Source organism: Stigmatopora argus, chromosome 21 (genome assembly GCF_051989625.1).
Source record: "Stigmatopora argus isolate UIUO_Sarg chromosome 21, RoL_Sarg_1.0, whole genome shotgun sequence".
Lineage (NCBI taxonomy): Eukaryota > Metazoa > Chordata > Actinopteri > Syngnathiformes > Syngnathidae > Stigmatopora > Stigmatopora argus.
The window spans coordinates 7,440,720-7,456,567 of record NC_135407.1 but is presented as its reverse complement, the minus strand read 5'-3'; the positions used below and the strand labels follow the sequence as shown (position 1 = coordinate 7,456,567).

At 41.7% G+C, this 15,848-nt stretch overlaps 2 protein-coding genes across 2 annotated transcripts; one reads left to right on the top strand and one right to left on the bottom strand.

Annotated features, from left to right (window-relative positions):
- Positions 1 to 123: 123 nt before the first annotated feature.
- Positions 124 to 10,764, bottom strand: smap2 (small ArfGAP2). Its single transcript, XM_077591099.1, has 10 exons — positions 10,518 to 10,764; positions 4,910 to 5,043; positions 4,686 to 4,850; positions 4,563 to 4,622; positions 4,409 to 4,466; positions 3,942 to 4,081; positions 3,680 to 3,866; positions 3,258 to 3,562; positions 2,442 to 2,546; positions 124 to 2,311 (listed from the first exon to the last, which is right to left on the bottom strand). The coding sequence occupies exons 1-9, from the start codon at positions 10,618 to 10,620 to the stop codon at positions 2,445 to 2,447; spliced, it is 1,254 nt and encodes a 417-aa protein (XP_077447225.1). The 5' UTR covers positions 10,621 to 10,764; the 3' UTR covers positions 124 to 2,311; positions 2,442 to 2,444.
- A 784-nt stretch (positions 10,765 to 11,548) lies between these two features.
- On the top strand, positions 11,549 to 15,082 carry trappc3 (trafficking protein particle complex subunit 3). Its single transcript, XM_077591315.1, has 5 exons — positions 11,549 to 11,792; positions 11,983 to 12,080; positions 12,762 to 12,861; positions 13,523 to 13,705; positions 14,584 to 15,082. The coding sequence occupies exons 1-5, from the start codon at positions 11,751 to 11,753 to the stop codon at positions 14,701 to 14,703; spliced, it is 543 nt and encodes a 180-aa protein (XP_077447441.1). The 5' UTR covers positions 11,549 to 11,750; the 3' UTR covers positions 14,704 to 15,082.
- Positions 15,083 to 15,848: the final 766 nt, after the last annotated feature.

Here is a 15,848-nt window from a genome sequence, read left to right as displayed (position 1 = left end):
GGGCATAATAAGAATTATTTAGTAACAAGATTGACACATTTCTGGCCATTGCTCCAGCACCCCCGGGACCCTGGCAAGGATAAACGGTATGAATAAATAAATGACAAGTAGGACAAATGACTCATTTCTCTATTTCTTTCATTTGACAGAAAATGTCATATAAAACACATTATAAAGAAAAATGCGTCATCTTTTGAAGTGACTCAAGCGGAGATGATTTACAATCAGAAGTTCATGCATTGCGTTAAAGATACATTCCGAGCACAATCAGACGTTCAGATGCAGTTTGCTTGTTTGAAAAAATAAATAAATACAAAGAAACATTACGTACATTGATTTTCTTCACAAGTTGTTTTGGTCCTATTGTAAAAAAAAGCCCAAACATTTGCTTGTAAAATAAAACCTCACCAAAATTTCAATGTGTATTGCTTGACCGATACACTAACAAAGGAAGAAAAGGAAAATAACACCACTGACATTTTCCATTTTTGTCGCCCTCAAAAGACACATTCAAAACACGACCACATGACACAATCATTGTATAAACATTCTCGTCATGCAATTGAGCGAAAACGCAAACCGAGCGATCTCGCTAAGCCCCCGTGACGCTTTGTACCCAAACATTGGACGATTTCCTGGCCTTGAACGCACACGTTAGCGCCACGTGTGTTTACCTGGCGTCACTGCATACAATTATGACCTTTAATTGGCGTGCCATCGCTCAGGAAGTAGCCCAGTCAACCGGTCGTACATTCGAAATATTTTTCAACACTATCTTCGCGTTTGTACGTACTTCTTCTCGCGCTATAAATTGACAGCACGCTGACTACATACAGGATATAAATAACAACGCCCGTAAAGCTAGTCTTTATCTTTGGTGTGTGCCAAAATCAGAGCTGCCAACTAGCCCAGAATTTCAGGAGTTTACCCGGAAATGCAACACGAACTCAGGAAATCCCCAAAATTTGTCACAATTTCAATGCCTCAAAATTCAATTTCAATCAATTTCATTAGTAGCCTCTATCTGTTTAACATTTTTTTTCATAAGGGATGATGAGCTGACCAGTCTTTTGTTTTGAAACAAATCCTATCATTTCGGGGGTTGTTCCAAAGGAAGTATGAGTACACAGCACTTACCAATATGCGGAATAAGTGCAAAATGGATGGCAATTTGGATGACACTTTTAAGAAATCCAGCCACTCGTAGAACTTTATAGCTTCTTATTCGACGGAATATCCCATGTTGACTTCGACTCCAAAACATTTGCACATTACACAACATGCAAGTGCTATTTAAGTGTGGCACATGGTGGAATTAATGACTTTAAAACACACGTAAAAGGAGCCAAACACAAAGATAAACTTATTTTCATCATGCTGTACTTTTTCAATAGCTTGCAAAAATACGTCATTTCAAAACGTGATAATAAAAGTTGGATTTAAATTGTCCTTTGCTTTTTTTATTTTAAATTTTATATCAATTTTGCGTCAATCACTACGGAAATACTCCGGATATGGAACAAGGTTACTCCTGAAATGGCGTTGACCGAGGTTGGCAGCTCTGCAAAATTTAGTTCAAGGCTCTTGCGTACAACAGACAAGATATTGATTTGCGAGGAAGTGCTGTGCGCGTTAAAATAAGGAACGCGTAGCTGCCTCGTCAGTAGATTTAAAGGAATTTAATACCATTTTAACCACTTTTCGCCCGTATATCATTCTAAATATGCCTGAGTGCTACATATATTTTTTACATGAAACGACTGTGTTGATTGATTCATGTCAAGCAACGACAATTTTGCTCGAAGGATTACCCCGTTCATTTTTAGTGTGCTTTAAACCACCCCGGAGCTTCCCCTTTTAAATGACGAAACGGCAAATTTATGGATGCCGCCGTTAGACATTGTATTGATATTCAGGGGCTGTATTTCACATAGAAATGTGCAAATATTCATCATTTTCTTCCCAGATGAAGCCCGGATAGATTGCTTATTAGTAAGGGAAAAGGATGAAATGAAAAACTTTCAATTCATCAAACTGGAAGGTAAAAGACACCATTTGTTGGCATGCGTCACCACTATAAAATGTCCCAAATGAAGTGAGGACTAAAAGAAAGTATTCCCGTTGAGTTATCAAAATGTGCACGTCTGACCCTGTTGCTGCACGGACGAAAAGTTCCCAAAGGCAAGTGTAGACATTTTTTGTTGTTAACACGTACGGCCATTGGCCGATAGGACGTTTACAGTTTGGCCCAGGCCGAGATTGAGGCAGGATCGGACTGGGGTCGGTCGGTCGGTTGATTGCTCGGACGTGGCTGGCGAGGGCTGGCGAGGGAGGAAGAGGTAGTTGTACTTTTCTGACTCCTGTCTCCTCCTCCGAGCGTTGGAAAAGAGTCCCGAGCTCTCGTCGAGGGCTCGCCAAGTTCTCTCTCAGGGATTTAATACCGTTTATTTCCAGACGTGTGCTGTCATGTGCGCCAAAGTCGGGGCTGCCGTGCTCCCCGTGGATTGACTCAACTGATTCATGCCGGGTCGAATGGGCTGCGTCATCTATAAAAGACAAATCAAATGGTTAAATGGTTATTATTATTTTTAATGGTTATTTATTTATTGACTTATTTATTGCCTAGTTATGTCTAGGGCAGGGGTAGGGAACCTATGGCTCGGGAGCCACATGTGGCTCTTTTGATGGGTGCATCTGGTTCTTTGCTAACCTGTGAGCTAAAATATGGAAATCGCTGGTGACCGAACTGAGATATTACATCTAGAACTGCTTTAATCTTCTTCTTTGTTGCAGTAGAGTCTTCTGGAATGCATCCTCTCATTGATTAGCAAAAGCATAAGAATCTTTTAAAAAATATTCAGTTTTTTTCCACTTTAAAAGTGGTGAAATTACAAAAAAAAAATGAAAAGGAACTCGTTGACATGTATTTTGACTTTTAAATTAGTAGTATGGCTCACAAGGAATAACATTGGAAAATATGAATTGTTTGTGGCTCTCTTCGTCAAAAAGGTTCCCGACCCCTGGTCTAGGGTGTCTTTTCCTGTGTCTGTATTCTCACCCTCTTGCTACTGTGACAGTGAAATTTCCCGAATACGGGATGAATAAAGTTATCTCATCTCATCTAAAAACATTATAGCAAGATTTTAGAATTGCCAGTGGTTGGCAGATCTTAAAATATTTACAAGTTGTGGGTTAAAATTCAATAAGGGACGTTTTGGCGGGTCCAAAAACATCAAATAAGACACCCGCACACACACCTGTCCAATGTTCCACTGCAGCTGCTGCGCTCCAATCACTTGCTGATGGGCTAACGGCGCCGGGCCTCCAGCCTGAGGGTGTCCCATCACCCCCGCGGACTGCTGCTGCACAATGACGCCACCGTTCTGCTGTCCCATCATGCTTTGGCAAACGCCGTGCTGAGCCGCCATCGAGCCGTTCTGCTGCCGGCTCATCGCACCCACCTGAGACACGCCCACTGCCCCGCCCATCCCGGCGACGTGGGCTAACGAACGGTAGGAAGCGTACGGGTGCGTCGGGTAACCCATTTGGTTCATGTACAGGCCTTGGAAAAGAAAGACAATTTAAATACTTCAATTAAAATACAGCGTCTTATTTTTGGATTAAAATTTATTTGATGTGTAACTCGATGTAAAAACAAAAAAAATGGAGGATCCCTAACCGTGAGGATGTGGCGCCATACTGCTTTGGTGCACTGATGGGGTCGAGCCATACAGGGACAGGATGGAGTCCTTGGACAGCTTCCTGAACGCGCCCTCTGCCTTCCGGGGTGCCGGATCCAAGAACAGGCTGAGGTTTTCAGGCACGGAGGCGGTCACTCGGCTCTGAGGCAAGAAGGTGGAGGCTGCCTGAAGTTGAAGCAATTGCTTTTTTAGTCGTGACAAAAGACAGACAACGCCGACGAGATCATCGAGACGACGCACTGTGTTGTTTGTGGACGACGTGGAAGAATCTGAGAGGTGACTGAAGAGATCCAAGGCAGGATGTGCAGAATGAGCGCCTGCCGGACTCTGGCGACTGCCTGGAACGCCATTGGACGCGGCGGGACAGGGAGCAGGTGCATCTGGATCACAGATTACAAATGCCGTAAGGCTGATAAAAAGAAATATTTAGACATCCATGTGTGTATATATTTGTAATTCAGTATTTTTCGGACCATAGGTCGCACTAGGCATTTTTTTTTATTACCAGAAGGACAAAAAAGTAGAATAAATCAATAAATGCTAATGTAATGGAAAGAAAAAAAATGTATTGAGTGCTATGAAAAAGTGCCAGTTACAGTCCAGAAAATCTGATAAGTCAAAAAATACACACTGAAAAGAAATGGCAACATTTGATTCTTTGAATCATTTATTTTTTTATTTTATGTATTCTGCCGGCAGTACAATACCTAATCCCAACAAGTCCGTCACGCACTGGGAGTCTGTTTTCGGGCTGATGTCTTTTTTCTGTCAAAAACGACAAAAAGAGTCAGAGAAGGCGGCGCATTTGCATAAATAAATAAAAACAACCACATCATTGTGGCAGCTGTGCGATCCACTTACAATTTTCATTTTCTCAAATACAACCGGTTCCTTGGGGATGTTCTCGCAGCTCTTTTCTTTCTGCATTGAAAACGTGATTTTCATGTCTCATAAAAACTATCCGTGGTGATGGTGGCGACTCACCCGCAGCATCTGGATGTCCAGGACCTTATCCATATATTTTTTCCTGTCGTACTTGTCCCTGATGAAGTTCTCCGCCGACTGGTCGCTTTCGGGTCGCTGGAAGCATTCGGGTAAGAAGGCTTCGTACAAGCGTTTGGCCTTGGCGTTTCCCATCTCCTGAACGCACTGCAATGGATAAAATATATAACAACAAGACGACCCCGTTGCAGATCCGAATGTCCTACCTGGACTTGTTCTTGCGTCCACTGGTCCAAGTTGACAGACTTGACTTTGGAGATGTGGACCCCGAGATTTCGATGAAAACCGGCGCATCTTATGCAGATGAAGATACCCAAATTCCACGAAGACCACCTGGGACCTGAAAAAGATTGATTTAGATTCTCCTGGGAGGCAAAGTGCAAAGAATCCAATTATTTTTAGACCAATTACAGAAAGTCATTGGGGGGTGCTGAAGCCTATCCCAGCTGACTTCGGGCCAGAGGCGGTGGCCAGCCAATCGCAGGGCACAATGACACAAACAAGCAATCACTAATACCTAGGGGAAAATTAGAGTGTCCAATTAACCTACCATGCATGTTTTTAGAATGTGGGAGGAAACCAGAGTACCCGCAGAAAACCCACACAGGCCCGGGGAGAACATACAAACACCACACAGGTGGACCGACCTGGATTTGAACCCAGGATCCCCACTGTGATGTTAACGCACTAACCACTTGTCCACCGGGCCGTCCCTGATGTCAGTTCTATCAACATAAATAATTGCTGAGATTTTTTAGTGGCTCGTGAAAGTTAACTCCTTGAAAAGTAGATTTTGTAGCAAAAAGGTTTGAACCCCCCCGCTGTAAATCATGCGTGGTACCTTTGCTCAAATGTGGAATGTTACAAGTGCAATCAGTGGATTGGAGTCAGGTGCTCGTTGTTTCAGCACCACCCCCGACCCCTGAATTCAAACCCTAACAACAAGCAGGGTAGATTGTGGGAGGTTGGCTCATTGAAAAGTATCACACCGACCTGGATTTGAACCCAGGACCCCAGAGCTGTGAGGCCGATATGCTAACCACTCAAACCGCCAGACCGCCCCCCCCCTCAGACATAATTTCTTTCAATTGGACAACTTATGTCTAAAATGTATTTTGCTGTGTCTGTAGTCTCACCCTCTTGCTACAGTGACAAGGAAATTTCCCCAATATGGGATGAATAAAGTTATCCAATCCAATCCAAGGAGACTGAGAGGGAAATTTCACCAAAACACACAGACTTTTTTTGCTCCAAGATCTACTTTTCAATGAGCCAACCTCTCGTGGGTTAGAATTCAGGGGTAGGGGTGGGGATGGGGGGTTGGGGAATTGCTTATTGTTCCACAGACAGAATTGAACCAACGGGGGTCGGGGGAAGTGCTGAACCAACAAGCACCTGACTCCAATCCACTGATTGCACTTGTAACATTCCACATTTGTGCAAAGGTACCACACATGACTTACTGCAAGGGTGTTGAAACTTTTTCGCAACAAGATCTACTTTTCAAGGAATTAACCTTCACAGGCCGCTGAAAAAGCTCAGCAATGATTTATGTTGATATAACTTGACATCAGGGATGGCCCGGTGAATGAGTGGTTAGTGGGTCAACTTCACAGTTGGGATCCTGGGTTCAAATCCAGGTCGGTCCACCTGTGTGGTCTTTGTATGTTCTCCCCGGGCCTGCATGGGTTTTCTGCGGGTACTCCGGTTTCCTCCCACATTCCGAAGACAGGCTGATTGGACACTAATTTGCCCCTAGGTATGAGTGATTGTTTGTTTGTGTCATTGTGCCCTGTGATTGGCTAGCCACCAATTCAGGGTGTACCCCGCCTAGGGCCGGAAGGCAGCTGGGATAGGCTCCAGCACCCCCACATGACCCTAGTGAGGATAAAGCGGTTCAGAAAATGAAAAAAAAACGGGGTGAAAGGTGAAAATCCACTGTCCAATCACGCTAAAGCTTACTGCGGACATGACAAATTCATTAAAGCCTAGCTAAGGAAATCGACATCGGCAAAGGATCAAAATGTTATTGTAGATCAACGTTATGGCCACTCCTGATCTAGAGAATAAAAGAAACATATTTAAGCCTCTACATCATTTCAGGGTTTGTCCTATTTTCATGAATAATTAAGTACGGTGAGTGAGTCCAAAAGCATCATGAAGATATTGATCTTCCTTCTCACTTGTTGCTGCAGTGTGGCTCTTTGAGCACTAGGTGGTGCAAAAAAGCCTTTAAAGCGCTCCTCAAATGCATCGTCCATTAAAAGAGGAAGTTGTGCATTAGACGGAGGCCACCGAACAAATCTGTTTTTGTATGCTGCGACGATTTGAGCTATATTGCCGAAATAATGGTCACCCACGGGCTTTTTGGGGCATGACAGGCAGACGTTGCGTGAAGCGTGAAGATGAAGTGTGTCTGGCAAAAGCATTAGCTGTCACGCTGACTAATAATAGAATTACTGCGCAAAGCCTTCTTAACTGCAGCAAACACTTGCGAGGGATTATCAAATATGCGCAAACTTTCCGAATAGGGGAAGACGTTTGCTGTGGACGTTTTTTCAAATCTGCATTTTCTCCCCTGGCTGTTTGGAGTTCTGCTTTCTCTCGCACCTTTATGGCTTTGCGACAGGCTGACCTTTTAGTTCCTCCCTCTGAATTATTGCCGTTTCAGCCAACACTGCCTTTGTTTTTATTGCATCTTTTAATGTCATCTACTGTGAGCATCTATCTGGCTAGAAAGCTAGCTGGTAGTTGGCCTATCATACAGAGTATAAACGTCTGCAAAATAGTTTGAATACAGATTGAAACTGGAAAAATAGATGTTGGCATAATGAACGTGCACAATTTGCAACTTATTTTATGACTGCTATTCAGTACTAGGTACACGCCATGGATAACCAAAGAAGCTAATTACGGACGAGTGGTCCTGATGTTTGTAGAGGTTGCCTAGCAACCAGATAAGGCCCGAGCTTGGGGAGGCGCGAGAGTTGTGTATTGTTTACCGAACGTTTACTTTGAACAGAAATAGTCAGGACAGTAGGAGGCCACGTCAGAAAGAATGAGAGTTCTGCAAAAAAACATCGAATCCCGCTAAGAATTACACCCGAAAATAATTTCCCGGGTTTGTAGAATACAAAGCCATTTCAGCCGTACTTACTGGCTTACCTCGCACGTGCGCGAGAGGCCTGCCAATGCATACATCTCATTAACCGACATCCCACAAGGATAAATGCTACTTTCGGCAGTTAATCCCGCCGAGCCGCAATTGTGGGAACCCGCGTGCGACTTGCTATCGCCACTCAAGCACATGGCAGCTGTACAATGTGTTGACACGTGGATTTATTTGACTAACATCAGTCAAAGTGGGACATTTACCGTAACAAAAGCATGTGGAAAACGCCAACAAAATGTGTGTGACATTTAGATCCATTTTTTGGTATCATTGTATTGCATTTAAACATAGCCAAAATGGTTTATAGTCCTTCTGAGTGTCAGACATGTACTGTGAATACACACACAGAATGCAAACACTCCAATTTTGGAGCCCCCTAAAGCCCTCCAGCACCCCCGAAGCCATCCTATGACCCAGTATTAGCGGTCTATATTAACAAGCAGATGGACTCTGATTGATAATTCATATTTTTACCATCTGCATTAAAATGTGAGGGCCAACTGTGATGGGAAACATTTAAAATGAAGACTGGAAATAACGTGGTTTTTAGATAGTGACCTTTTAGGGTCTGATTAATAAAAGACGATAATTGAAAACAAATTAGAACGTGGTATTCTGATTGGGTGTCACTCTCTCCTTGACTCAAAGACTCCGGGGACGCAAAGAGTAAAATCCCTGCTGGCACCTTACTTGATAAAAACACGTGAGGGGCGGGGTTTGGAGGCATGACATCAACAGATGTCATCCCCACGGCAACGCAAGAATGCAGGCCCGATAAGAGCCCCTGGAATAAAATGCCACACTCCAACAAAAAGCATGAAACCAAAAATTTTCAATTATTAAATTGTTTTCCTGCGTGGTGATTGGCTCCCAGCTTCCTTTTTGTACTTTTTGTGGGTTTGCTACTTCCTCTTAGAACAAACACCCTGAGGAAGGAGGCGAGAAACATGCAATGTTTATGCTCACGGCAAACATGATTATATATGTATTTTTTATTTTTTTTACCCCCACTTTAGTAGAATACGAGTGAGTTTCCCATAACTTTGTAAACAGAAATCCGCCCATCTTTTTTTTCTAACCCAATACAGATGTTTTCCGCTCACTAATCTCCTCTGTCATCTAACGATGACTTAATTTGCAGTCTAAAATCAGGCCACTTTTTAAAATGATACAATTTCATGCAGTACGAATAAAATAAATTGCATGACAAATCGATCATTTGCATACATGGCTGTCATAAAAGTGACATTCCTGTGTGTGGCTCCAGTTTTTTTACCTAGATCTACAATGTCTTGTGTGTCTTGTGTCTGTCTTGCTACTGCAACCAAGAAATTTCCCGAATACGGGATGAAATAAAGTTCTAACCTAACTACAATCGAGCACCTCCGAATAGACAAATCTTCTGTGACAACACCTCAAGTTGACCAATGAGAGCCTTGCTTTCATCATCCCCCAGGAGATCATGTTTTGCTACATCATATTTTGTCTTGTTGGGAGACAAGGTGGAAAGGACAAATGAATAAATCACAACATTAAAGCACTCAAGAGCCCGCTTGCAGACTCTCATTAAAAATTTGTGAAGTCAGCAACTTGTGTCATTCCAACTTGCATCGAGTAAGTAAATAACACACGCTAAGACGCACATGTGCACAGCTGGAACCCGCTTAGTCATTCCACCATTCATAATATTCCCGTCAGCGAGCCGGGAAGGATGCCAGCATGGATTTTGATTGGAGGATTTATAGCAGAGATGGAAGTGCTGCTAAGTAGCGTAGCGAGGGATGCCAAACAGTAATTGTACTCCCATCCAATGCCTCTCAAGGTCTCGGGTCATCCACGTCAATACCCGCACTTTCGCCACGAAATAAAGCCTTCTGTGAAAACTGTGTCTATACAACTTTTTTTTTTACCTTTCAAAAGACCTAAAAGATTCCAGATTCATATTATTTTGCCTTTTATCTATCAAGACAGGTGAATGTATTGTTATTTTTCTTCATTTTTCCGTTGTCTGACTTGCTTATGTGTTCAAAACAAGAGCGTTTAGCAGTGGAAAAACTGGTTTAACAAATGAATAACCATCTCAGGTCACCTGACACAAAGCAAGAAACTCCAAAAAACATTCCGAAAATGCAAAAACAACATTGGTGGGAATGAAAATTAGTACTTCATTCTATTACTTTTTCTATGCTCAGTATATCTGAAAAAAAAAACCTATTGGGAAGGCATAGGAGTTTTATTTTTGTGTGCCAAAATCAAAATGGGCGTTGCAATTTAGGAAAGTTAATTAAAAAAATGTGAGTGATACTTTGAAAACAAACGAGACAAATAGTATCAGCAATTGTACTTCCATTAGAGTCATTTCAAAGCTATCTGAAAGTACACCGGGTACTTTTGTGCAGGTAATAAAACATGCATGAGAATATGACATAAATCAGCCCCTTAAGAGCAATGAGTGGTCCAAATGATAATCAACATCTACAATGCTAATTTGATTTCAATCCCAATGAATTCACATTCATTTGAAACCACCGGTTAGGTGATAAAGAAAGAGAAGTCATATCTTGAAAGGTTGACGAAGGCAATGGTGCAATCGCCTTGACGCATGGTGTTGCCTGTTTGTATTCAGCAAGAAGACGACCCACCTTTGGATTCGCAGTCGGCGCAGAATTTATTCTCCTCCAACGCCAGCAAAGAGTTGAGCACCGACTGGTATCTGTCGACGTCCTTCACCGATTTGCCCGTCATCGTTGCGCAGGAGTTGAGCTCACCTCGGTCGGTCCACAGCAGCCACGCCGTCCGCGGATTCTCAAATAACCCTCCTCGCTTCGATTCCTGGAAGCGCCGAGCGGCAGACTGGCGCTCCACGATGGGATGAGGAGGAGGAGGAGGAGGAGGAGGAGGAGGAGGAGGAGGAGGAGGGAGGAAGAGGAGGAGGGAGGAAGAGGAGGAGGAGGAGGGAGGAGGAAGAGGAGGATGTTGAAGAGGAGGAGGATGAGGATGATAGTGGTGACGGTGAGAATTGCCTTTAGGTCAAACAGCACCCGGTTAATGTGCAGTATAGTTCCACTTCCATCACAATGTAAAGATAAGAAAACCATTTAGGTGAACATTTAAGATGGCGTTAGAATTTGAATTGTTGACATTGTTTGGTGTAGGCCAGAAAAAACTTCCACTTTCAGTTACACTAAATTTGATTTGGGTTCCTGCTTCCCCGAATACACAGTATTCTTCCGTGTATTTATTTGCACACTATGAATGTCGTCACTTTCTGACGTTCTTATTAATTGATGGCGTAATTAATTGGCAAATATGACATATTCAAAACGGGAAATAATCCACGTATTTTCTCAACGAGTTCATCGCTCAGGGTAGTAATATTTGAAATGAATTTATACTATTCGGAATGAATATTAGACTGCCACCCAGTTGTCTGTTAATGTAAAGTCAGTTTCTGATGCGTTGTTTTGTTCTTCCTAACCACAAGAGGGCAGTCATTGTACGCCGAAGTGTTTGCAAAAAATCAAGATAAAATAGAGCACAAATAACGTTTCATTTGCTTCAAAATAAGAGGTTAACATTGCTCATACTCGTTTAGTACGAGTATTATGGACGCGTTTGATAAACTAATTACTCATTAATATAAAATTATAGGTTCTTTTGAACTTTTTTTGCAATTTATCAGAGCTTTGAGCCTGAACTATAATAGAATATTTTTGCTTTCGAGTATCCCCGGAAGTTGTTCATATGTGTAATCGACATTGAATGTTGGACGCCAGTAAATATCGTGGCTAATACGGAAATAGTTCAAAAGTCTCCATAAATATCATTTAAAAGGATTAATATTGATTTCCGTGCACTTTATAACAATTTCCACAATGTCCCGGCAATCCAATCGCACAACAGACAGCAAGAAGATGGTAAGCATTTATTTCTAAAAAGATGAATTAAACATCGTAGTGCGCACGAGATGCTAACATTAGGTTAGCGCAACTTGGTGATAAATCGCATCAATTGTCCGTCATTTACGCGTTATTTTAGTCATCTGTTATCACAAGTTAGCATTTTAGCAATTTGAGCAATATTTTGTGTATTTTTTTCCCCGTGTAGAATTCTGAGCTGTTCACACTAACGTACGGGGCTCTGGTCACGCAACTATGCAAAGACTACGAGAACGATGAGGAGGTCAACAAACAACTGGACAAGATGTAAGTTTGCTAAACGCAGCATTTAAATAAGGGACCATAGTTAATAAAATGGGATATACATTGACTTCCACAGATAAAATGCAAGCTTGGTTTTTCATCTACTCCCTTATCCCTAGTAACTGTGCATGCGTTTTATTATGTGAACTGTATGATTCACTTTCTAGTCAAATCAGATGTTTTGGAACACTACTTATTTGCACAATGTGTTATGTCAATGGCAATTTCATATTTTTCACAGAATGAATATTGGCAGTCTGCTGTGCCAAACATTTTTAAAAAACTTGATCATCACTGGCTGCAGATGATCACGTGACATTGCTTGGCCAATCAGTGCTGCGGGAAATTGATATCTTGAAATTAAAAAAAAAATCATGTTTTCTTTTACACTAATGTAGGGTTCAGTGAATGCGCTTATGAAACTGGTTAAAAAACAGGTTAAGAATGACTGAATTCAACATATCGTGTGGCTGAAAGTAAATTTGAGGAATTTCTGCTTCATGTTTCCCGGCCTCTGATGAGTTTGTCATCATTGTTCAGTGGGCCAGCACATCACAGGGGACCTTGTAGAGAAGTAGAATCTCCTGCCAGATGATTCAAGTTGAAACCACCCCGTCTTCCATCTCATTACAGGAAAATGTCCGTTCATTCCACGTTCTAATTTCCCCCTTCTCACTTTCACAGGGGTTATAACATCGGCGTGCGTCTCATCGAGGACTTCCTGGCACGCTCCAGCGTCGGCAGGTGTCAGGATTTCCGAGAAACGGCCGATGTCATCGCTAAGGTGATTGGACGCTCGCGGGCTAATCAGAGCGTGACTGTGGATATCTTCCAAATGGGGGGTTAGATTATTTGAAAAAGGCATTTTATTGAAACATCCTTTAAATGCTGAGCGAAAGGAGGAGAAAAGTTGCATTTTCATCCCCAAAGTGAAGATCTCTGACTTTTTAATATGTGCTCACATTGACAAGACCTTCATATGTTCAGATGGCTGACATAATCCTACTTCCATTTCCTTTGGAACACGTGTTCACGTTTCCTTCCCTCTCTGTCGTATTCTGTAGAGGTCATCATTTCCTCTGTGACCCCAACAAAAAAAAAAGCATTTTTAACATCTGCTTTCAATATGTTGGCTGCGTCACGACGTACACGTTATTCCATACTTTGTCATAACCAAAAACTGCAGCCGTATTGAACATTTTTTGGGGTTACAAGAAATAAAATAATCCAAAATGATATTCCAAAATATATTTATTTACATTCACACAGCCCTAAACAAAGAGACATTATTTCTGTTAACCAAAATACTCAAAAATTCAATTCGGCTTTCAACGTGTTGTTAGATTTTTGACCCTTTAGCTAATGCTAAGTCCTATTTCAGTGACGAAATCCATCTATTTTCCATCCGGTTCTGCCATTTTAACGTCCACGGCTTCTTCACCCAGGTGGCGTTTAAGACATACCTCGGCGTCACCCCCAGCGTGACCAACTGGAGCCCAGCGGGAGACGAGTTTTCTCTGATCCTGGAGAGCAACCCCTTGGTTGACTTTGTGGAGCTGCCCGATAACCACAACACGCTGGTCTACTCCAACCTGCTGTGCGGCGTGCTCCGCGGCGCCCTGGAGATGGTAACTTAGCACCACAGCACGTAGCTAACCAACCATACGTTCTGCAGTAAATTATAAATTTGCTTCTGCAGTGCATTTTAGAACAAATGTCTTTTGGTTCATGCCTATCAGTATCAATGACAGCTAGAAAAAATGAAACACATCCCTACTAGTTTACTACCATCTACCAGAACACTAGCTTTGTTTGTAGTAAACTAACCACACCCACAAAAGATCCTCCTTCACTAGATTCACTTTCATCACATTTTTTTCTGTTTGGTTCATTTTCTCATGTCAAAAATTGCATTCAAATGTGAACAAAAATGTCCTTTATCCTGCACTATAATGTCTATATGTTGTTATGTCATAATATGAGAAGACGAGGGTGGGTGGGGAAATCCAATTTCTTTCAGAATGGTCTTTTTTAAACCCAATGGAAACTTTTAACGCGCACCGGTAAAACGTCGTGATTATTTTTAAAATTTATGAGCTCACTTCACCCCTGACGTGGATCCTGCTTTCCTGAATTTAAAAGTGGAACATAACAAGGCTGTGTTCATGTGAGTTATTGCTTTTAATCATTTGTTACTGTAAAATATTGTTACCTGTTTTGAATATGAGGCCGCCTGCCAGGCTGGACTAGAATATTATTTACCACCAGTTGAAACTTTATTTCATGACCTTTGTTAGCAACATATGTAGATATAATTGCTTATTTATGTGTTAGTTTTGTGCCGCTTCTTCTTAAATTGCACTGACCGTAAGTATTATTGTCAAATCATGCACTGTATTGAATAAGCACGGAGGCTCTTCATTTAAATTTGTTATTATTACTTTTTTAGAAAGCCTCGTCTCATGTTGATTGTGAAAAATTTGATGCATACTTTTTTAACTTCCAGGTCCAGATGGCTGTGGATGTCAAATTTGTCCAAGACACCCTTAGAGGGGACAACGTCACAGAAATTCGCATGAAGTTTATCAAAAGGATTGAAGAGAATCTCCCCGCAGGAGATGAGTGAAGTGACAAAATGATCAATGAGTCATGGCGTCATTCGCAATGGTTGGTTTTTTTTTTTTCTGGAAGAGAACACTCGGTTCTCGGACGGGAAGAGAGTGGGATTCATTCAAGACCGCTCTGAAATCCAGCAAATTTGTGTGGCTCTGCCACTTTGAATATGCTTTGGATTAAAACGATCTGATCTGTAGCTAACCAATTACAGATCTCTTACTCTTGAAGGAACACTGGCTTTTCATCCACAGTTTTATTATCATTATTTGCTCAAACAGACAGCCCACATCAGTGAAAATCATGCTGTAAAGTCACAATATGTTTTTTTTTTAAATTGTCTGTCATGCTAAATTATATATATGTTAATAAATGCAACATATTAGATTGTTTCTCTGCCCCTGTTGTTTTTACATGCACTTCATGGTAAACATTAACATTTAAAATAATTTTCTCCCTTCAAACCAATGGTTTCTGTTAGCTTTTTTTTTTCAGAGGCAAACAATAACACGTGTGTGTGTTTACACGTGTTCTCACTGGGGAACAGTCTGGTTTTTTTAAGGCAACTGGTTTTCTGGTGGTCACACTTGTGAATGGCTTTGCAGTAACAGGAACAATCTTCCTATTTAGAAGCAGTACACACCTTGTCAATAACTGCAAACAGACCACTATGGATGTACAGATCCTCTGCTAGAATAATATTGTGTTGTATTTTGGAAGAAAAATGCATGCAAAACAAGGAATTCTCAGCCTAACCAGCAGAGAGCACTGTTAGGATAACATTGATGTCCTTTAAGCGAGGTTGTTCCCCAACAAGAAGCAAAATTGGGCCCACTTTGCATTTCTGGCCTATGAGAACTACTTTGAGTGCCATATTTGAAAAAGTGGAATGTTGACTTGCCAGAGAACATAAATTGGAGGATACAATATCAGCTTTTGAATATGGAAAAAGCAAACAATCCCTAGCGGGGGACCGTTTGTCGCCAGAGTGATTTACTCTCAGGCGCATCAGGGCGCATTTTCATGTGTTCTGGTCCAATGAAACAGGTTCATTAATTATTATTATTTTTTAGAATGCAAACAACATGTCTTATAAGGAAAATAATATATGAATAGTCATCCATGGTGCAAACGGCATGCTTTTTGCAGGTTTGTCAA

Excerpts from the sequence above, each read along its gene's own strand:
- trappc3 (XM_077591315.1), top strand. The coding sequence starts at position 11,751 with ATGTCCCGGCAATCCAATCGCACAACAGACAGCAAGAAGATG. Across the intron at positions 11,793-11,982 it reads CAACAGACAGCAAGAAGATG|AATTCTGAGCTGTTCACACT; the intron begins GTAAGCATTTAT and ends TTCCCCGTGTAG. Across the intron at positions 12,862-13,522 it reads CGGCCGATGTCATCGCTAAG|GTGGCGTTTAAGACATACCT; the intron begins GTGATTGGACGC and ends TTCTTCACCCAG.
- smap2 (XM_077591099.1), bottom strand. The coding sequence starts at position 10,620 with ATGACGGGCAAATCGGTGAAGGACGTCGACAGATACCAGTCGGTGCTC. Across the intron at positions 5,044-10,517 it reads CGCCGACTGCGAATCCAAAG|GTCCCAGGTGGTCTTCGTGG; the intron begins GTGGGTCGTCTT and ends AATCTTTTTCAG. Across the intron at positions 4,467-4,562 it reads TATTTGAGAAAATGAAAATT|AAAAAAGACATCAGCCCGAA; the intron begins GTAAGTGGATCG and ends CGTTTTTGACAG.